Source organism: Oryzias latipes, chromosome 7 (genome assembly GCF_053564925.1).
Source record: "Oryzias latipes strain Hd-rR chromosome 7, Olatipes_Hd-rR_3.1".
Lineage (NCBI taxonomy): Eukaryota > Metazoa > Chordata > Actinopteri > Beloniformes > Adrianichthyidae > Oryzias > Oryzias latipes.
The window spans coordinates 19,173,457-19,196,511 of NC_136243.1; the positions used below are offsets into that span (position 1 = coordinate 19,173,457).

A 23,055-nucleotide genomic window follows, 5' to 3' on the forward strand; every position below is an offset into this window, starting at 1 on the left:
TACTGAAAAATGTGTTTATTAGTATCCATGGAAAACCAATTAGACAATGTCATAGCACAATGTTTCCATGACAACATATGTCTGGACTGTTTTCTGTTTTCATTTACTGTAAATGTAAAAAGATAGACTCCCTTCTCCACTTGTTTTTCAATGAGCTATTTCCTGTCAGGATAAAAGATCGTATTCGTCTCCTACGTCTGGTTTCTCTGTAGTTGCTGTGTTGGCTGCAGCAGGAAAACATCGATGCTTTATGTGAAGTTCAAAGGTCAGTCCCCACTGAATGTCATGCAACAACAAAGGGACTTTTCTACTTTTTGAATCTATCCAGTGCGGACTTCTGGCTCAACATCAGCGTCTTCTTTTGCTCCTTGTTCTTTCGTTCTTCCTCAGTTTTCCTTTTGTCCTCCATGGCTTTTCTGATGATGTCCTGCAGCGTAGATAAGTCGTAAAAAAAACAATCAGAAAATGACCAAAAACATTGTGTTTCAATGACAGATAAATGAATTAATGTAAAAGGCTTTTTTTATGTCAGCACCAAGGAGCGAAGAAAATGACAATAAGTCGTCTTCCTTCCATAATGTAGTTGTCTTTATTGTCAATGAAGAAGACAACTTTACTAAACATCAACAGAAACCATTTTTCATTTCCTAAATTAAGGTGCTTTCAATACTGGGATTGACAATGATCCCAAACACATCCCTCACGGAACAAAGTACATTTACTTTTTCCTAGGGGGGGCCTTCCAAAAAATAATTGAGAACCAGTGATTTAGGCTAAAACATAACCAGTGTATTCACAATTCCTGTAGATCTAACATCCATTTTAAAAGACTGATTTATCCATGAAAAATACATTTTTATAGGACACATGTTTTATCCTGACTCTCAAGAATCAGTGAATTACAAAAGGAAAGAACTACAAACCAACCAATCCTTAAATCTCTTGTTCTGGATCACTTACCCTCTGGTCCTCATGAGCCACCTGCTTCTTGCGTTTTTCCACATGGCCAGCAGAACTACGGCCTTTTTTCTTAAACTTGGGAATGAATTTTACTTTTGCAAGTGGATCAAACCCCTGAAAGAGACACATTCTTAACAAACTGACCTTTCAAGATTTGCAAAAGTTTAGCTATTCTTTCTTTAAAAAAGTGCTGTAGGAATTGTGCTCAACACTGACCAGAGCTTTGACTCGGTCTTCATGTTTTTGTTCAAAGGTAGCTCGGTCAACATGTCCCAGCTCTGTTGGGTCCAGGCTGATGAGCTCCGGCTGAATCTTCTCCAGCAGGGCTTTAACCTCCCACTCCTGTCTCTGCTTGGCACTGCGGAATGGATTTGCATCCAAAGCATCAAAGTTCGGCTCTCCAGCCCCTGTGGAAGTAAAAAAAACACACACAAAAAGGAGAAAATGTAGAAAAATAACAATGGGACCGCACTGAATATGACAATCTAAGATCAGACTCGTTTATCCATCAAATTTCTCAGAAACTTGACTGGGATCTGGGGAATTGCTTCTCAATTCCTTCCTGAACTGTTTCTGGGTTGTTTTTTTTCCATCAAAGCAGGTCCACCTGCTCATCCCTTCTTTTTTTTCTAGCTAAGAGTGGAAGGAGGAGCACACAAGCTGATTTCATTTTGTCCAGACGTTTAATCTGAAAGAGAACAGCAAAAGCAAAGTAATGGCTGGGGGGGCGTGTGGCCAGGCGGGATAGGATTGTGGTGTGAGGATGATTCTGGACGCGAGAAAGAGGAAGAGGTCAAGGGCGGAGCAGAAAACCTAGCGGTAAAAGATTAATTGAAACAGACTCTGGGAGGTTCTCCAAAATGACTGAATAGCTACAGTTAAAATGATCAGTGAGAGTGAATCTAAGGTACCAGTAATTGCTGTATCATTTGGAATGTGGAAAACCGGTTTGGAGTCTTGTTGGTGGAATGAAAACGTTAAGGAGTGTGCTATCAGACAATGGTTAACTAAGAAAACGTGTGACATTGAGGAGAAAGCAGATGTGGCCGTGCAAAGGTCACGATAGGTTAGCCATAAAGGAGGAAGAGTTAGATCTGTGGCAGAGAAGTGCATTAGAGTTGTGGAGGACACGGATGAGTGGTCTAAGACAGTGGTGAGATGTGCTGTGGGTGTGACAGGATCCCTCAGTCGGGAACCATGGAGCAGCAGGCGCCATGGCAGGATGGCTGGGTCATCCATGGCTGGGCCGGCCGCCCAAGACTCAAACTCTTCTGTGGGCCGAAGTAGTCCTCTGCTGGGGGCTCGGCGCAAAGCGGGCAGACAGAGGACCCAGAATGCAGCTTAATACATACGTGCAGTAACGTATGTCTCAGAAGATATTTGATTGGCTGTTCTGCATGTCAATCAACTGACATACTTGATTGTGAGGAGGATTTTTCCCTGATGGCATTTTAAAAAATAAAAATACATTTTTTGTTTTATTTATTTTGACGGACTGCAGTCTACCATCACATCCTTCAACGTAATGAGAAGTCCTGGTTTAGAGAAACAGTAGGCTGAGCAGGAGGTAGAAAAACTGAAGACGTTACGGTTCTTTTTGAGAGTGATGAGGATGGATAGTGATGATGAATGAACAGTGAATGAATAATGGACACATTGTAAGCGCTTTGAACGTCTGGAAAAGCGCAGATAAATCCAATCCATTATTATTATTTATTTGTATAGCACCTTTCATATCAGTAGACAACACAAAGCGCTGTACATAAAAGCCAATAAAATAGCCATATATTATGAAAATGATTAACACAGAAAACACAGGACAATCCCAAACAGTTGGCACCCCTCCACCCACCCAATTCCCCTAACATAACCCTGACATCTTCATTTCTTTGCAACATATTTCCAGACGCTAACTGGCCAATAGTCCTCTGTAATCTTTTAAAGAGTGATTGTTTTTGCTCTCTGTTGTTTTGTGTTTCTGTAAATCAATGACATTTTTATTTTGTTTTAACCACTGTGCACATAAAAAACTAGTCATCTGACGTGTAGCCCGGTGTACCTTCTCAACAGCTGAAAAGGCTTTTTATACATTTGTCTAAACTGTTCCAACAGTAAAAGCATGAAAACGCTTTTATAATATTCCAGGCTAAACTTAGTCTGACCTGGCACCAGCATGCTGGTGAAGCCGTCTTGATGTCCAACACCAAGCACGTCCTCAAAGGGACAGAAGTGTAGCCCCCACACTGTCCCTCGAACTCTGTGAGCCATGTATGGTTTAGTGACTGGTGTGCTCCACACATCCCTGTACACCTGCAAAGGGAGCATTTTCACACAATTACCACCAAACATTACATAAATGATTGAAATAACAACTTCAATACGATATTTTACTATATTGAAAAAGCAAGAAATGCTTTTCAGCCACAGCTCTGAAGTGTCTCCTGATTGAAATAGAAAAGGCAGACTATGAAATAACTAGTGATTATTAAAGGATTCAAATGTCAAGTCCCGCCGTCAATGTGTCATAATTTGAATTTCATTATTTACATTAGTTACAATGGAATACTTGTGCCTCAGTTAGAATTAGGTAAATGTCTATCTAAGAATACTAGCTGACAAAACCTCATGCAAATCTAACATGTGAAGTTTTTTGGCTTCACTAGTTTTAAATACACCACTCACAATAAGTTAGGGAGGGATATGTGGAAAAAACTCTGTGGATGTAATAAACAACGTTTGATTCACTTCACAGATTTTCAGGATAGGGAGGCAATTGTATTGGGGTCATAGACACCTCATTTTGGGTTTTCCACATAATGGACTCACTGTGACAAAACCAAAAAATTCTAAATCAACTGAGCCTCTTGGAAAACATTTGGGACCAGCTGAAGCAGAGACGGGATGATCGTGTCCACGCCCCCGAGTGACCTGGTAGAACTGTATGTAGCACACACATGCCTCAGAAAATCATGAGGCTAGTGAGGAGCAGGAGATGTCGCTAACGTAGCAGCAAATAGTGGAGATACCTGCTATTGGTGTGGTGACTTATTGTTATTAGGGGCTATCTTTATTATTGTGTTAGTTTTGGGGGTAATAAAATCAAACTAATGAAAACACTGTTTCTTCTTATTCATTATTAGTAATATTAAGGGGAACTTGTACGTAGTTCATTAAAATTCCGACCAAAATAGGAAAAGCAGTCATGTAAATAACAGTATTCCTAAGTTATTGCGAGTAGTGCATGTGCAAATGAAATTTTAAATTGGTTACTGCGTGACCCAAAAAGCTAAATAATTAACCGGCATATTGCTAATGGTAACTTTAAACTAAATGTGAGTTGATTGTTTTTGTGAGACAGACGTTATAACATTTCCTCTTCAAGCCCTCAGTGTTGATTGACACATTGTTTCTATGAGCAAAACAAAATCTACTACATCTTCACATCACACGTCCCATTTTTACCCTCACAACAACTTTTCTGCTGACGTAAAGGCAAATATAGAGATTACATGGCCAGGATGTGGTTAAAGTGCATTGTAAGACACTACAGAATGTTTCACTTGAGAGCCACCGGTATAGCAACGCTTGGTTCTGTGGTGACCACTCAACGGCAGAATTTACTTTACAAGTATTAAAAAAAAATTATGTTTTTGCTTTCAAGTAGATGTTAGATTAAGGTGATACTGGAGCCAAAGTGGCCTGAAGCAAATTTGCATAACAGCAACAAAACAAATAACTGGAAAAAAGTCCCTACAATTAAACCCAGCAGGGAGGACATGTGTAAGAATCCCATTTGTTCCCAACCTAGTCATGAATTTTTTATGTAAATATTTTGGCTTTTCTATAAATACAACACATGAAACTAAGAATGAGTTGATAGATATTGTTTTTCTTTGACAGACTGACCTGCACAATGTCACCCGTGGCCGCAGACAGGAGTCCCCTCTGACTTAGGGACAAACACGAAGCTCCAGCTGGGAGGAAGTAAGATTTGAGGGGCTTGAAGGCTCTAATGTCGTAGACTTTTAGCTTTTTATCCATTCCAGATGTTACCATGTACCTGCCAAATAAAACACACACACACAAACAAGCACACACACATTTATATATATTAGAAAAGGCTGCTCTCTGCTGGATGTTAAGGGAATTGCAGGTCACTGTAAAACCTAGAGATTTTTAAACTTCCTAAATCCTAAAACGTTTATTCCTTTATTTCTATCTATTACAGTTTTGATTAATTAGCAAAATCATATTTTGAAGGACGTGTGTTGGATTAATCAATAATAAATTGATATCAAATAAAAGGCAAAACCCTTACATATGTTAGATTTCTTAGCTGTCTGACAGTATAAACAAATGGAACATCTTTGGAATCTTCTATTCATCACTCACGTTCCATTCTTTTCCACGGCAAGGGAGCGCACTGCCCCTTGGTGGCACAGCATCTTTACAAGAGCTTCTTTCTGATTCGGTGACCAGAGGGTGACTGTGCCGTTAGGGTGACCGAGGTGGATTATGGCGTTCTGGGGGTTCTGACACATCACATCAAGTCGTCCAGTTTTGGTGTTGATGGCCACCACCTCCTTTCCCACCGACACATCCAAGTACTGCAAGAAACTCGTAGAACTCTGTTGACAACACAGAGACCAGGTCACTGCCAGGGAAATCAATTTGGGTTGCTTTTATACTTTCACAACTTTTCTTTTACACAAATATAAGAATTTAATAACCCTGCAGAGGCTTTTTAAATTTTTTTATATTGAGCAGTATCTCTTGTATCAGATGTATATGTGTGTAACTGCTATTTTTTAAAGTATAGTGCGGAACTTTTTAAAGCGCTGTGCTTTCAAAAGATTCACTGAAAGCTATTTTTATCTTCAATTTCAAACATCATTAATATTTGTGATATAAAACCCACCGCCGTGGCAAGCAAAAAATGATATGGGAGAAACTGCATCCTAAGGACATCATTGAACTTGCGAATGCAGTGAAGTTCAATTCCATTGGAGTCGTAAACGTAGAGCCACTTCTTCTGGGCCACGGCATACATGCTCTCGCTGTGCAGCCACCTAAACACAAACAGAAAGGTCTGTCAAAATGTAACCGATGAAGGAATTCATTAAAAGGGACTGAAAAATTCTCAAATCGTGTGATGCTGTAAAACATAAACTCAACTTACTTGATATCATTGACAGACTCCATGACATTTATCTCACACATTAGATGTTTGGACTGCCAATCTATACAAGCCACATGGCCTTTTCTCCCTCCTATAAGCAAATGTCTGAGGGAAAAAAAGTAAAAATTAATTACCAATTATCAGTAAATCAAACAACACAAGTTCATTAATAAACAAATAAAGTGCCTTGCTGTGGTAACCCAATTTAAAATAAGAAAAGGCTTTGATTATACTTTGATTTTTTATGAAGGGTCGTTCTAAAACATGTTCCCTTTTATCCGATTTTGTATGCTTGTTTGCTGCACTGAAGGTTCAGCAGCCTCAGCGGCAGCGGTCCAGTAAGAAGAGTTTGCAGAGTTGCTCGAAAAGTTCCTTTAAAGTAAAATGCTCCTTTAGGTTGGCAGTAAATGCAGAGATTAAATATTTAATCCCAAATATGTCTATTATGTTTCTACTGTATGCAACTAATTATAAGAACGCTATCAGCAAAAACAAGCATTAATATGTGTAATACTGACCGTCCAGTCTTGCTGTAGTCTATTCTATACGGTCCAAACTGAGACAACTTGAGATGAAAATGCTGTTGAAAAAAAAAAGTTAATTCCCATATAACAAAAAGCTAAAAAGTTGAACATCATTTGAACACTCAACATTGAAAAATGACTTTGTGTTTGATTTCCAAAGTGTTTATCATGTTTAATTTTAAATGTCAGACAAATACAACAAAAATCACACATTTAACTGCATGTCTGACAAAAGCAACTTACAAATAATTACAACCAAAAATATCTTTAAAAAAAGGGGGAAACATTTTGTTAAACAGAAAAAGTAGAACTGGGAGTTGTTTCGTCTTTATCGATTGAATAAAATGTTAGTTTATGGTGAAGTTGAAAAATAAAATACAGATTTCAGTTCAGGTGAATTCACAGTGAAGTTTGGAGTAAATCTCCAACTTTATTGGCTTTTGTCAAGCAGTTCCTGGATTTCACTTTCACAACAGACCATCTAGATCCCTTTTGTTGTTGTATTTGTAAAGTATGTATTGCAACTGGAAAGGCTTCATATTATATTTAGCCAATTAATGACACATCAATGCTAAAGTTTCAGGTCTAGAGAACGGAGCCGTAGCACACCTCTGCAGGCCAGCTGAGTGGTCTGAGCCAGAGAACAAACCCAGAACAATCACAACCAATTAATCTATACTCTAGAGTCACATGGAGTGATGGATTTTTGTTGTCTTTTTTAAGAAAATTGATTTAAAATTGAGGTTTGAATTTGCTTCAATAAACTTTGTTTTTTTTCTTTTTTTGGCAGTATCTACTAGCTCCATTGAAAAGCCTCGTTTATTCTTTCTTTGAAATTTAAGCTTTCTTCACTTGCTGTGGTTTCACAACAAGTCTGTAATAAAATAATTCAGAGAGAGCAAGTAAACATCAAAATCTTGAACCAAATACAGAGCTCCACATATTTACTCAAAAATATTTTGGTCTAAAATGCAGATATCAGACAGATTTGATAGTTTCCAAATCAGGTTTTAGAATTTAACATTTATCATCCTCCATTGCTTTCATTTTTTAACTTTTCTACACTTTTTTTTTTTTGCATGCCAACTAATTCAGCTATTTTGCTTTATTTACATATAAATGCACTGTACTTTGATAAAAGTGAAAGAAAAATCAGGATTTTGTGAAAATTATTACCTCTGACAACATTGCCAAATTTGATATAAAAAAGAAAATCCTCTGTACCTTGGCTCCAGATGTTATATCCACTGCATTTGCAATATCCTCCTGTGAGACCAAACATGTGTCCTCACCTTCATCACCTTCTAGAAAACTAAGAGAAGGAAGTGATGTAAAATGACATTTCATCAAGATTGTTACAGTTCATGAGGAGATGGTTTATTTAGGAGGGCTATACCCAGCTTCTTCTGGGAGCAGGAGGTCAAAACGAGCCGCTTGCTTCTGGGCCATTTCTGAAGCTTCTTCAGAGCGAGCTATCATTGTTCTGAGTTTGTAATGCTGATGTGGCGGCTGGAACAGGCAGAATAAAGAAATTAAGATGCAGATTAGTAGAAAAAAAAATGTAGTTGAATTCATCTGAAACACTTCTCACCTTTTTAATTTTTTCTTTCCTTTTGAATTTTTGCAACCTATCTTCTGGGATACGTGCTTTCCCAGGAAAGGGGTCAGATTTCTGAAAACAACAACAAAAATCAAAGGTTAAATACACCTTTTACATTTTCATTAGATAAGCAACTTTGCCTCATCTTTTAGAAAATGGCCAAATATCCACCAAAATGTGGCTGGCTAAAAAACAAGAACAGTACTGAGTGTAAAGAAAGCAGATCTGAGCAGACATGGTCTGCCTTTGAATCTGAGCTGCTGCACCTGGACATGAGCAAAAATTCATGTTAGGTGGACGCACAAGTAAACTGAAATGTGATGTAGGAGCTGTGTGTTCATAAAAGTCGATTTATATCAGAGCTGACATTTTAAAGTTAATAAAGTCCTTTCTTTAAGTAAAAGGACATGGTCAGAGGTTAATTGTTAATTATTAAAGACCCACTCCAATGAAAGTTGTGTTTCATGTTCTTGTGGCAATTTTCTGATGATGGAGGACTTAGAAAGAAAAGTAAAAGCATCATTGAGAATCAGGAGAGGACAAGACAATATCATTTCAAACCAAATCTACAAATATAAAGTATATAGACAAATCTCTATTATCAAAAAAGTGAATCATTCCAGTGTAATTTGATAAAATACACAAAAATTGACAATGGCTTTTATTCTGGAGAGGGCCTCGAGTAAACACTCGTTCACTTACCCCTGATATACATTTCTTGTCCTGATTTTGATCCCGTTTTTCTTTAAATTTTCTCTTCTTCTGTTTCGGTGTGTTTGATTCTTCTGCCTCCTCCGTGGTCGGCTCCTTGTTTCCTTCGCCAGCCCCGGCATCTTTCGCCTCATCTTTCTCTTTCTGCAGCTCCTGCCAGTAACGGGAGGGCGCCTGTTCGGAGAGAATTAACAGTGTTGTCATTAAAGAACTACATCAATATTTTTGAATGGTACCCTGTGCTTGGTATTAGTTAGGAGAAAAAATACGTACACGACTTAGTTAGGAGGCTAAACGTAGGTTAAGGCAGGTTTATTTTAAAATGTTGTAAGTACATATATCACAGCTGAATACTCAATGCTAACATTTTTTAATATAAGTTAAATGCTATTATATTTGATTTAAATTACCTTTTTCTTCTTCCCCACGTGTGAAACACTCACTGTACTTTCGTCGGGAGACGCCATCTTTGTTGTGTACGTTTGATGGTGCTTGTGTCGTGATGACATCACTTCCGTTTCCACATCCCGCTTCCAGTCCTTTTTGAAGATTCATTTTGCTGTTTGACTGAATTTTAAAATTATTTTAAAAGATAAAGATCGTTTTTTTAAATTCGAATGAGTAAATGTAAACAAAAAAATGTAATGTAATGTAAGAAACACGAATAAAGCTATAACCAGACATATTTTGCAAAGAAACCACCTTTTTTTCCTGAGGAAGATATGATAAAACAAGAAACTCCCTGAGAAAAAGAAACATGCTATTCGGAACATCATTGGTTGAAAATGGACTAAACACCCACTAACCTAAATAAAATTAAAAATGTTAAATTTGGGATCTTAAACATACAGGAATGGCATGTTCAGCCATTAATTCCCTTTTAAACCATATGACCATAACATGTTAGTTTTTAAAAGCTTTTATCCAAAAACGTTGCATAGCAAAGAGTTTTATCCAGTGTTGGCAAGACCCTTCTTGCTGCTGTTTCACTATGTAGCCACAAGGGGCCCAGGTCTGGGTCTTGGTCCTAGGTAAAATGCAGAGTTTTATCTGCAGGGCAAATCTCTGCATAAAATCTATGTCAAGCATTCACTCAAGTTAAATTTTAGACAAAGTGTAACATGAGAGAAGAGTGGAAAGAAAAAGAACTGAACATGCAAAGACTTAAACCAAGCACACTTCTATTCTCAAGAGACCAACAAAGTTTAATGTGAACCACATTTTCAAGCCGTTTCTGGAAATTTCTTAGTGTTTACGTTTAGTTACTTTGCTCTGTTATTTTGATAACTGTTAAAACCAGTTTAAAATTGATTGAATCATTTAGAATGGTTCAAGGGAAACACATATATTTTAATTCAACCTCAATGTTCTGCTTACTTTAAATGACAAAATTGAGGAACCCAAAATGTAATCTTCATTTAAAAAGTGCATAAAAAGTCCCTCCTATTCTGTGACCTGATAACACAGGAAAATTCAGAGTGGCCTATGAGGGCTTGAATTTGACATCTGGGAAAGAACCTATGATGAAAATAAAGTTACGCAACAAGAAGAGAGGAGGGGATTATGGAAACGCAACAGGAAGAGAAGCCAGAGGAACAAAAAGCAGCAGAATGTCTCTTAATCTCGAGAAGGTATGATGGAATGTCACAATAAATGAGAAACATCTTTTTCTTTGGTCTCAAAGTTTGGTTTTTTGAGCATAAAAAATAATGCTGGGTTCACAGGACCTATTATGTATGCAAGAACTTGTCGCAAGCTTTCAATAACTCTTACAAACAGATGGAGTTGGCAGTTTCCCCATTTACTCTTTGAGTAATGGCGTTGCCTCTTGAAAGAGGCCTTTAACTTCCTCTTTGAATCCAGGCAAAGGAAATTTAGACTTTTATTTGGATGAATTTACTTAAGAAATCTACCTACATCTTAATGATTTTCAAGGTCACTGAATGCTTTTGATTGTTATTTACTTGTATGTCAGCCAAATCTTGCAGTTAGGTTTATTTTGTTTTGATTTCTTTTTCTCGTTCATGTTTTTGGTAGATGGATTTACCTCCTCGGCCAGAGCTGTTTGACTTCCATGGAGTCTCAATGATTCCTTGTTTTACAGACAACTGGGAGAACTATCAGAATTTTCAGGCAAGACCCGATGACATACTCATTGCAACATATCCAAAGGCAGGTTAGTGTTCTGGATATTTTAAGTAAATATTTACAGGTGTACAGAAGAGATGTAATTCACATCCTTCTCTGGCTCTAGGGACTACATGGGTGTCATACATTCTTGATTTGCTCTACTTTCGTGAGTCACTTGAGGATCGTCTGACCACCATCCCAATCTATGAAAGAGTGCCTTTTCTGGAAATCTGCATCCCGGGTTTGTTTTCAGGTAGAAAAATCAGGCTAAACCAGAATCTTTGAATGTCAAATAACACCACCTTCTAGTCTAAATTTAAATTTAAATTTAAACTTAAAGACCTACTTCAATGAAAATTGTGTTTTATGTGCTAAGAAAATGTTATTGTGGCAAAGAAGGTGTGTATTGTGGCAATTTTTACTGAAATAATTGTGAATCAGAAGCAGACAAAAAAATGCTGTTTGAAAAGTAATAATAATAATTAAAGCTACAAGTAGCATTTAGCGGGCCCGAGCACGTGCGACCGCATGGCACGAGCGACCGCCCCGTGAGCAACGCCCTGCTCGAGCCATTCTCGTCGTTTTTTCTTGTCCATTCTGGAGCTCCAAGCTAATGTTAATACGACAGCAGCCTGGGGGGGGGGGGGGGGGGGGGGGGGCTGTAATCTGTTGCCTTAAGGGACAAAGACTTTTGCATATAGCATGAAAAAAATTCAAGCAATGATGATAATTGCTATCACTGTCCCTAAGGATGAGAACAATAGAACTCATTCAATTTCCACTACAATGTCTAGATGAGTGTCAGCTATGTCTGATAACTTGGCCAATTAGCTGGACCGGGATCTTGCAAAGTGCAGGTGGTTAACGTCCAGTGTGATGAGTCTGTGGACGGCAACAGTACAGCATAGCTTTTGGTTTCCACAAGAGAAGAACTCCTGACACATCTGCCCTAACAGACAACTACAAGAGGAGTTGAAATGTATAACACGGTGAAGGAGTTTTTGTGCAGAAAAAGGTACAATTAGAAAAGCTGGTAGCAGTGACTGCAGATGGGACTCCTGCTATGATCAATAGACAAACAGGTTTCATCACTCACTGTAAAGCTGACCCAGACTTTCCAAAATGTCTGCATTACTGCTGCGTCATTCACCAGCAGGCCTTATGTGCAGAAGTGATTGGCTCTGGACATATAATGACTCTTAATCTGAAAATCGTAAACAACCTCAGCTGCAAAGCAAAACAGCACAGGATTTTTAAGGTGCTATTGGAGGAGATGTCTGTTGAATATGGTGAATATGAACATTGTGAATCTGAACTTGCATTCTTGACTGACATTACTGGAAAACTAAACCACTTGATCTGCGAGCTGCAAGACAATGGCAAAACTATTTTTTTTTGACCAGCCTGCCTGAGCCAGTGTTTTTCTTGTGGGGATCTTTTCTGCCAGGGCTTGTCAGCTTGGTCAGTGGATGTTGCTGCAGTTGTTTCCCTTGCTGGGACAGCTGGAGTTAAACACAGCAGCTCACGGCTCTGAAGTGGACCCCGTTGCTGTCCCAGTCTGGATGGGCACTGTGGCGATGTTCCAATGGCCAGGCTGGCTCCTGGTATAAAGAGATTCCCAAATACCATTTCCTAACCGCAGAGCCAAGGATGTGTTTACATGTTTAGGTCAAAAATGTGATGGACAGCTTCATGTTGTCTTTTGATGTAAGTTTAAACCTAAACATGCCACCCTGTTATTAATCCAGTTGATATGGTTCTCCATCTGTGTCTAGGTGATAGAAAAGCATTTTTTTTTATATTTAGAGCTCTAAGCAAACAAACAGTTGTCTATATAAAAGAGCTTTTACAATTGTGCACTTTTAGCAGGTCTCTGAGTTCATGTGACCAATGTATGGTGGATTTTCACAGACCTTGTTTAAAACTGAAGGTGAGAGAGACTTAGAGAAATGGCTTCATTGTTCTGGAGTTCTTTGTTTCATCCACAGAAGAGTAGAATTGGTGATTGATTTTGAAAAGCTGCTGAAAAAAGTATCTTTTTCAAATTGCAATTTCTAACTTGGGTTTTACATTTTGTGTTCCATTTTTTGTGCTTTAATTGGGAAGCATTTGTTATTTGTTTGGTGTTTTTAAGGTTCTGCAAATATACACATCATTTTTTAGAGACATTTGTTATCAGTTGTGTTTGTTGATTTGTAGTTTAATTTCATTGGATGTATAGATGTCGTGTGGGGGGGAGGCTCGAGAGCAGGTAGGACCCAGGCGCAGAGACGGGAGGCAAACGGGTTCAGGGCAAGTGGGTTTATTTAACTAACAAAAAGCGCTGCAGAGCAGGATGACAAAACTAAAAACAAAAACTTACTGTGGCATGGCAAGGGACATGGACGCCAGACAAGAAGACGTGATCAACATGAGCAGAAGTTAATGGACCAGCACAGGAGGAAGGCAGAGACAAGACTTATATACAGACAGGGCAGACAAGACACAGGTGAACACGATTAGGGCAGATGGGGACCAAAGGAAGTAAAACTCAAGAAACATGACAAGACAGGAAACCTTTCAAAATAAAACAGGAAACAGAACCAAACAAGACAGAACAAGAACTAAAGCGAAAAACAAGACAACAAACTGAAACCATGACAATAGAAAGGAAAAGAAGTTCAAACATTGATTATAAAAAAGGATATAAGAGATAAAAAAAAAGAAAAAGGAAAAGAAAAAAGATAAAATATTGATTTAATTGCATTTTGAATGAATAAAAAACAATGATTAATAGAATCAGAATCAGAATCAGAAATCAGAAAAAGTTTTATTGCCAGGTTCAGTAGAGCGCACTTTACAAAACGAGGAATTTGACTTGGTGTATAGTGCAATTAAGAATAAGTTAAAAATTAAGTTAACAACAACAACACACTATATACAGTAGAGTAAGGTGAATTAAAGTGGGAGCACAGATGGGCTGGGATGGTGGGGCCTGTAAGTGGCACCGACAGTCCTTTGGTGGGCGGGGGGGGGAGGGGGGGTCACCTGGGGGAGTTGGGGTACTGTTCAGCAGGCTGACTGCAGTGGGGAAGAAGCTGTTCTTGTGGCGCGAGGTCCTGGTCCTGATGGACCGGAGCCTCTTGCCAGAAGGGAGGGGCCGAAAGAGATTATGTCCTGGATGAGAGGGGTTGGCTACAATCCTGGCTGCCCGCCTCCAGGTCCTGGAGATGTGCAGCTCCTGGAGAGACGGGAGGTGGCAGCCGATCACCTTCTCTGCTGAGTGGATGACGCGTTGCAGCTTGGCCTTGTCTCTGGCCGTGGCCGCAGCGAACCAGACTGTGATGGAGGACGTGAGGGTGGATTCGATGATGGCATCGTAGAAGTCTACCAGCATCTTTTCAGGGAGGTGAAACTTCTTCAGCTGCCTCAGGAAGTACATCCTCTGCTGGACCTTCTTAGTGATGGAGCTGATGTTCTGCTCCCACTTGAGGTCCTGGCTGATGATGGTTCCCAGGAAGCAGAAGGACTCCACAGAGGTCACCGGGGAGTCACAGAGGATGACAGGGGGGAGGGGGGCTGGGGCCTTCCTGAAGTCCACTGTCATCTCCACTGTCTTCAGAGCATTAAGCTCCAGGTTGTTAGCGCTGCACTATGACACCAGCCTGGCTATTTCACTCCTGTAGGCCAACTCATCTCCGTCAGAGATGAGGCCGATGAGTGTGGTGTCGTCAGCAAACTTCAGGAGTTTGACAGACAGGTGACCAGCTGTGCAGCTGTTTGTGTACAGGGAGAGTAACAGGGGTGAAAGGACACAGCCCTGGGGGGATCCGGTGCTTGTGGTCCGAGTATCTGAGACGAGCTTCCCCAGCCTCACATACTGCTGTCTGTCCGTCAGGAAGTCTGTGATCCACCTGCAGGTGGAGTCAGGCACATTCATCTTGGAGAGTTTTTAATACTAAAGATGTATGAAAGACATACCGAAAAATATGTCTTTCAGTGTTTAACTGGCTGTCTTTGGATTATGCATGCCTGAGTAATGGCCATTCTTACTCCTCATCTCTCTGTTCACTGCTTGCTAATTTACATAGCAGGGGTCCCAGCAGGAGGGGGCGGGGTTGTAACACGACTCCTTCAGCAGAGCCAGGCTGAGAGAGGCTTTGACATGTAAGATGTTAGATGTTAGAATGCTAGATGTTAGAATGACCAGTTCATTGTATATCTATGAAAATATTCAGGGAGCTATGGGACATGTTCAGCTATAGGTGTGTGAAAATTGGTGTCGATTGTTGAAACATAAGTTACCATAAAAAAATGTTTGTTTGGAGTCTAGACAGATTTAACACAGGTTTTTGGATGAAAAAGGATTTTTTATAAATCATCTGTTACACTTTTAAGTCTGAAAAAAATATGGAAGGCAGCAAACACAGATCTCTACCGTTTTTAATTTGTTTGTGCTGATATTTGAAAGATAAGTTATGCAAAAAAATAGGTGTTTGCAGTTTTGCCTAAAAAGACGTTTTCGGACCTTTTTGGATCAAATGTTGTCTAAAAGTTCACCTGTAACTTCAATCATTCTGAATTTTTTTAGGAAAACTAAACCACTTCAACTGTGATCTGCAAGGCAATGGTAAAACTATATTTTTTATGGAACAGCCTGCAGTGTTTCTTGTGGGGATCTTTTCTGCCAGGGCTTGCCGGCTTGGTCGGTGGTTGTTGCTGTTACCAATCCAGTTGATATGGTTCTCCATCTGTGTCTAAGTGATATAATCAGAATCAGAATCGTTTATTGTCATTGTACATGGGGATACAATGAAATTGCAGCAGCCTTGGAGTGAAGGAGTTACATAAAATAAAAATAAAAATAGAATAGAAAAAGAAATACTGTATTTACAACTCTTAACAAAAAATGAACAATATGGACAGAAACTGTTAAATATTAAATATTTGTGAATAAAATAGAAAGGAATTACATGAGTTGCTGTGAGCACAGCTTAATAAATATCAAGTTATTGCACAGTGACCCGGTTAGACAGTCAGGATATTGCACGCATTGTAGTAAAATTAGAGTGAGGTGTGGTTGGTGGACGTATGTGCATTCCGTATGATAATTGCCTATGGAAAAAAGCTGTTTCTTAGTCTGTTTGTCCTGGTTCTGATGGACCTGTACCTCCTTCCAGAGGGCAGCAGTTCAAACAGAGGGAAAGCAGAATGGGTGGAGTTAGTGGTGATGCTAGTCACTCTGCTGATGCAGCGAGACTGGTAAATGTCCTTCAGTGAGGGGAGGGGGCAGCCGATGATCCTCTGCGCTGTCTTTACCACTCTCTGGAGACTCTGCCGTTCTGCTTCAGTGCAGTGGGAAAACCACACTGTGATGCCATAGGACAGAATGCTCTCAATGGTTGAGCGGTAGAACGTTACCAGCAGCTCCTGGCTGACGTCGTTCCTCCTAAGTTTTCTCAGGAAGTGCAGGCGTTGCTGGGCCTTCCTGATGACAGTCATGGTGTTGTTAGACCATGTGAGGTCAGCAGAGATGGTGGTGCCCAGGAGGGTGAAGCTGTGGACCCTCTCCACACAGTTTCCATCGATGTAGAGTGGGGGTGGATCTGTTCTGTTCTGCAAACTGGTGGGGGACGAAGATTGGAGGGAGGGAGTCTTTGATGTGTCCCAGGAGCAGCCGCTCCAGACACTTTGTGATTACAGCAGTGAGTGCAACTGGGCGGAAGTCCGTGAGGAAGGCTGTGGATGAGGACTTTTTGGGTATCGGGATGATAGTGGATGACTTCAGGCAAGCAGGGATGAAAGCCTGAGCTAGCGACAGGTTGAAGATTTTTGTGAAGACCTGGGAGAGTTGATCGGCGCAGGCCCGCAGAACCTTTCCGGGAACTCCATCAGGTCCCGCCGCTTTCCTGGGGTTTACCCTGCTGAACATCCGTGCCATCCGTGCCACGTCCATAAAGGCATTGTTTTTATATTTAGAGCTCTAAGCAACCAAACAGTTGTCTATATAAAAGAGCTTTTACAATTGTGCACTTTTAGCAGGCTGAAAAAATTATCTTTTTAAAATTGCCATTTCAAATTTGGGTTTTAAATTTTGTGTTCCATTTTTCTGTGCTTGTATTGGAAGGATTTGTTATTATTTTGTTTAAAAGTGCTACATATTGTATATACACATAATTTATTTAGAGAAATTTGCTATAGGTTGTGTTTTTTGGTTTTGTAGTTTAATTTCATTGGATTTATATTAAGGAAAAGAAGTTGCAGCATTGATTAAAAAAGGATAAAAGAGACATTTACTGTCTAAGTCTTATGTTACATCTGTAGAACTGTACTGAGAGTTGGGTTTTGTTTTGGAGCACATTCATATGTTTTGTTTGTAAAAAAAAAAAGATAAAATATTAAGTTAATTGCATTTTACATGACTAGAAAAGCAATGATTATTCATAAAAATCTATGAAAGACATACAAAACAAATGAAAAAGCAGTCTGCCCTCCCTCTTGTGTCTAAACTATTGTCACCTCACTTCTGGGTTAGTTAGCATATAAACAGGCAGCTGGTGTGTGTGTGTGTGGGGGGGGGGGGTGAAATTTGACTCCAGCAACAGGAAAGATTGAGGAGCAGGCTGCAGCATGAGAAAAAGACTGAACCATGTAAGAGGAAATGACATCCTACAGTTGACCAGTTCATTTTATATCTGTAAAGAATATTCAAGAAGCATTTAGACATGTTCAACTATATGCGTGTTAAACTTGGTGTGGATATTTGAAGCATAAGTAATTTTAAAACACACTTGTTTGGAGTCCAGACGGAAAAAGCACAGGTTTTGGGATGAATCAGGATTTTTTTAAAATCATCTGTTTCACCTGGACTTCTGAAAAAAATATGGAAGGCAGCAAACACAGATCCCTACATTTAAAAAAATAAATGGTGTTGATATATGATGATTAAGTTATGAAAAAAAATAGGTGTTTGTAGTTTTGCCTAAAAAGACGTTTTCGGACCTTTTTGGATGAAATGTTCTCTAAAAGTTCACCTGTAACTTCAATCATTCTGAATTTTTTTAGGAAGCAGTAGCACATAAATGCCTATGAAAGTTGAATTCTTGGTGCTGATAACCTAAACAGAATTTATGCTAAAAATCTTTGTTCAGTCCAAAATTTCATTAAAAAAATCAAGTGATGAAGTTTCTCGTAGACCCTATAGTGTTACATATCAAAGCTGGAGGTTATTAAAGGCATCTAATTCTGAAATCTCAGCTTCCTGAGACAAACGGCTGATTTATAATAAATTTCTATTATTTGGGTGCACATAATCGACCACTTCCTGTTACGCAGGCACCGTCAGGTGTACACCCATGAAACTTTACATGATGAGAGAGGACCCTTCTGAGTATCTCCAGTTTTAATTTCATGCACATCGGACAAAGCAAAGAGAAAATACAGGGCAGAATGTGCCCAATGCAATAACTAGGTGGCGCTATAGAGCTCGTCCAAGATTGTCATATCCATGGGTTCAGAATAGAAGCTTCATCATATCCATTGAATTTCAGTGAGATTGGACAAGGAATGTGCACGTGAGAGCAACTTTTGTGTGCATAGCGAGATGCCCAACTTTGCCGCTCTGTCACGACCACACCCCCGCATTGAAAGTTATGGTTTTTTGTCAGAGTAAACTTCAATGGCTTTTCAACAGGTGGACGTCATTTTCAGGTGTGTCGGCTCATCCTACTCGGAGTAGTGATGCTCCAAGTAAAACATGTCATTTCCTCTTGCCAGCAGGTGGCGCTACACTTTTTCCAGGTTTTTTCACTGCAGATGTGTTCAGAGTCAGACTACAATCATGCACATCAATTTTGGATCAGATTGGATTATGCATGGCTGAGTAATGGCCATTTTTCTTTTCATGGCGTGTTTTCGAAACGACCTCCAATTTTGACGCGCCGCCATGGTCACAAACATCCATAAAAACTTAAAAGCTTTGCAATTTAACATCGGACATGTGTATAGTTTACAAAACCAAAGTTTGAAGTCATTACTCTCAAATCTCTAGGAGGAGTTCGTTCTAGAGCGAGGCCTGCGAATGACCAAAATACAGCAAAAATGACATATTGTCATCAAAATATCAGACTTCCTGTGCGACTGACAGCTTGGTCCCAAGAGACTTTTTTGTAGGTTTCTATCCGATGAACATGCCCTGTTAAAATCAGGTTTGTACTATAAAGCATATGGAGGTGCTCGCGAAAACAAATTTTGCAGGTGGCGCTATCGAGCCATTTTTGTTTACCTATGCCGTTCTCCTATAAAATATGAAATTTTTCGCGACTCCTGATGTGTATACAAAATTTGGTGAGTTTTGGGGTATGTTAAAGGCCTCAAAAAGGCGACGGAAAAGTCGGAAGAATAATAATAATAATAATTAAAGCTACAAGTAGCATTTAGCGGGCCCGAGCACGTGCGACCGCATGGCACGAGCGACCGCCCCGTGAGCAACGCCCTGCTCGAGCCATTCTCGTCGTTTTTTCTTGTCCATTCTGGAGCTCCAAGCTAATGTTAATACGACAGCAGCCTGGGGGGGGGGGGGGGGGGGGCTGTAATCTGTTGCCTTAAGGGACAAAGACTTTTGCATATAGCATGAAAAAAATTCAAGCAATGATGATAATTGCTATCACTGTCCCTGAGGATGAGAACAATAGAACTCATTCAATTTCCACTACAATGTCTAGATGAGTGTCAGCTATGTCTGATAACTTGGCCAATTAGCTGGACCGGGATCTTGCAAAGTGCAGGTGGTTAACGTCCAGTGTGATGAGTCTGTGGACGGCAACAGTACAGCATAGCTTTTGGTTTCCACAAGAGAAGAATTCCTGACACATCTGCCCTAACAGACAACTACAAGAGGAGTTGAAATGTATAACACGGTGAAGGAGTTTTTGTGCAGAAAAAGGTACCATTAGAAAAGCTGGTAGCCATACCTGCAGACGGAGCTCCTGCTATGATTGACCGACAAACAGGTTTCATCACTCACTGTAAAGCTGACCCAGACTTTCCAAAATGTCTGCATTACTGCTGCGTCATTCACCAGCAGGCCTTATGTGCAGAAGTGATTGGCTCTGGACATATAATGACTCTTATTCTGAAAATCGTAAACAACCTCAGCTGCAAAGCAAAACAGCACAGGATTTTTAAGGTGCTATTGGAGGAGATGTCTGTTGAATATGGTGAATATGAACATTGTGAATCTGAACTTGCATTCTTGACTGACATTACTGGAAAACTAAACCACTTGATCTGCGAGCTGCAAGACAATGGCAAAACTATTTTTTTTTGACCAGCCTGCCTGAGCCAGTGTTTTTCTTGTGGGGATCTTTTCTGCCAGGGCTTGTCAGCTTGGTCAGTGGATGTTGCTGCAGTTGTCTCCCTTGCTGGGACAGCTGGAGTTAAACACAGCAGCTCACGGCTCTGAAGTGGACCCCGTTGCTGTCCCAGTCTGGATGGGCACTGTGGCGATGTTCCAATGGCCAGGCTGGCTCCTGGTATAAAGAGATTCCCAAATACCATTTCCTAACCGCAGAGCCAAGGATGTGTTTACATGTTTAGGTCAAAAATGTGATGGACAGCTTCATGTTGTCTATTGATGTAAGTTTAAACCTAAACATGCCACCCTGTTATTAATCCAGTTGATATGGTTCTCCATCTGTGTCTAGGTGATAGAAAAGCATTTTTTTTTATATTTAGAGCTCTAAGCAAACAAACAGTTGTCTATATAAAAGAGCTTTTACAATTGTGCACTTTTAGCAGGTCTCTGAGTTCATGTGACCAATGTATGGTGGATTTTCACAGACCTTGTTTAAAACTGAAGGTGAGAGAGACTTAGAGAAATGGCTTCATTGTTCTGGAGTTCTTTGTTTCATCCACAGAAGAGTAGAATTGGTGATTGATTTTGAAAAGCTGCTGAAAAAAGTATCTTTTTCAAATTGCAATTTCTAACTTGGGTTTTACATTTTGTGTTCCATTTTTTGTGCTTTAATTGGGAAGCATTTGTTATTTGTTTGGTGTTTTTAAGGTTCTGCAAATATACACATCATTTTTTAGAGACATTTGTTATCAGTTGTGTTTGTTGATTTGTAGTTTAATTTCATTGGATGTATAGATGTCGTGTGGGGGGGAGGCTCGAGAGCAGGTAGGACCCAGGCGCAGAGACGGGAGGCAAACGGGTTCAGGGCAAGTGGGTTTATTTAACTAACAAAAAGCGCTGCAGAGCAGGATGACAAAACTAAAAACAAAAACTTACTGTGGCATGGCAAGGGACATGGACGCCAGACAAGAAGACGTGATCAACATGAGCAGAAGTTAATGGACCAGCACAGGAGGAAGGCAGAGACAAGACTTATATACAGACAGGGCAGACAAGACACAGGTGAACACGATTAGGGCAGATGGGGACCAAAGGAAGTAAAACTCAAGAAACATGACAAGACAGGAAACCTTTCAAAATAAAACAGGAAACAGAACCAAACAAGACAGAACAAGAACTAAAGCGAAAAAAAAGACAACAAACTGAAACCATGACAATAGAAAGGAAAAGAAGTTCAAACATTGATTATAAAAAAGGATATAAGAGATAAAAAAAAAGAAAAAGGAAAAGAAAAAAAATAAAATATTGATTTAATTGCATTTTGAATGAATAAAAAACAATGATTAATAGAATCAGAATCTGAATCAGGAATCAGAAAAAGTTTTATTGCCAGGTTCAGTAGAACGCACTTTACAAAACGAGGAATTTGACTTGGTGTATAGTGCAATTAAGAATAAGTTAAAAATTAAGTTAACAACAACAACACACTATATACAGTAGAGTAAGGTGAATTAAAGTGGGAGCACAGATGGGCTGGGATGGTGGGGCCTGTAAGTGGCACCGACAGTCCTTTGGTGGGCGGGGGGGGGGAGGGGGGGTCACCTGGGGGAGTTGGGGTTCTGTTCAGCAGGCTGGCTGCAGTGGGGAAGAAGCTGTTCTTGTGGCGCGAGGTCCTGGTCCTGATGGACCGGAGCCTCTTGCCAGAAGGGAGGGGCCGAAAGAGATTATGTCCTGGATGAGAGGGGTTGGCTACAATCCTGGCTGCCCGCCTCCAGGTCCTGGAGATGTGCAGCTCCTGGAGAGACGGGAGGTGGCAGCCGATCACCTTCTCTGCTGAGTGGATGACGCGTTGCAGCTTGGCCTTGTCTCTGGCCGTGGCCGCAGCGAACCAGACTGTGATGGAGGACGTGAGGGTGGATTCGATGATGGCGGTGTAAAAGTCTACCAGCATCTTTTCAGGGAGGTGAAACTTCTTCAGCTGCCTCAGGAAGTACATCCTCTGCTGGACCTTCTTAGTGATGGAGCTGATGTTCTGCTCCCACTTGAGGTCCTGGCTGATGATGGTTCCCAGGAAGCAGAAGGACTCCACAGAGGTCACCGGGGAGTCACAGAGGATGACAGGGGGGAGGGGGGCTGGGGCCTTCCTGAAGTCCACTGTCATCTCCACTGTCTTCAGAGCATTAAGCTCCAGGTTGTTAGCGCTGCACTATGACACCAGCCTGGCTATTTCACTCCTGTAGGCCGACTCATCTCCGTCAGAGATGAGGCCGATGAGTGTGGTGTCGTGAGCAAACTTCAGGAGTTTGACAGACAGGTGACCAGCTGTGCAGCTGTTTGTGTACAGGGAGAGTAACAGGGGTGAAAGGACACAGCCCTGGGGGGATCCGGTGCTTGTGGTCTGAGTATCTGAGACGAGCTTCCCCAGCCTCACATACTGCTGTCTGTCCGTCAGGAAGTCTGTGATCCACCTGCAGGTGGAGTCAGGCACATTCATCTTGGAGAGTTTTTAATACTAAAGATGTATGAAAGACATACCGAAAAAATATGTCTTTCAGTGTTTAACTGGCTGTCTTTGGATTATGCATGCCTGAATAATGGCCATTCTTACTCCTCATCT

At 40.4% G+C, this 23,055-nt stretch overlaps 2 protein-coding genes across 5 annotated transcripts in view; one reads left to right on the plus strand and one right to left on the minus strand.

The window, feature by feature from the left end:
- Nucleotides 1-9,514, minus strand: wdr46 (WD repeat domain 46). Its single transcript, XM_004070537.4, has 14 exons — nt 9,385-9,514; nt 8,966-9,148; nt 8,255-8,335; nt 8,060-8,172; nt 7,888-7,975; nt 6,658-6,719; nt 6,140-6,244; nt 5,879-6,029; nt 5,353-5,588; nt 4,867-5,020; nt 3,123-3,270; nt 1,177-1,367; nt 961-1,074; nt 1-427 (listed from the first exon to the last, which is right to left on the minus strand). The coding sequence occupies exons 1-14, from the start codon at nt 9,481-9,483 to the stop codon at nt 308-310; spliced, it is 1,845 nt and encodes a 614-aa protein (XP_004070585.1). The 5' UTR covers nt 9,484-9,514; the 3' UTR covers nt 1-307.
- LOC144994086 (cytosolic sulfotransferase 3-like) overlaps nt 4,832-23,055 on the plus strand; it is a 23,701-nt gene continuing 5,477 nt past the window's right edge. Inside the window, exons 1-3 of one of the 4 annotated variants that reach the window (XM_078950492.1) lie at nt 4,832-4,944; nt 11,012-11,150; nt 11,229-11,357. In XM_078950492.1, coding sequence (XP_078806618.1) covers nt 11,012-11,150; nt 11,229-11,357 — 268 coding nt within the window. In that variant the 5' untranslated portion in view covers nt 4,832-4,944. Of the gene's footprint in view, nt 4,945-10,426; nt 10,606-11,011; nt 11,151-11,228; nt 11,358-23,055 lie in introns of those variants that run through there. The other 3 variants (XM_078950494.1, XM_078950491.1, XM_078950493.1) reach the window with 3 other exon arrangements.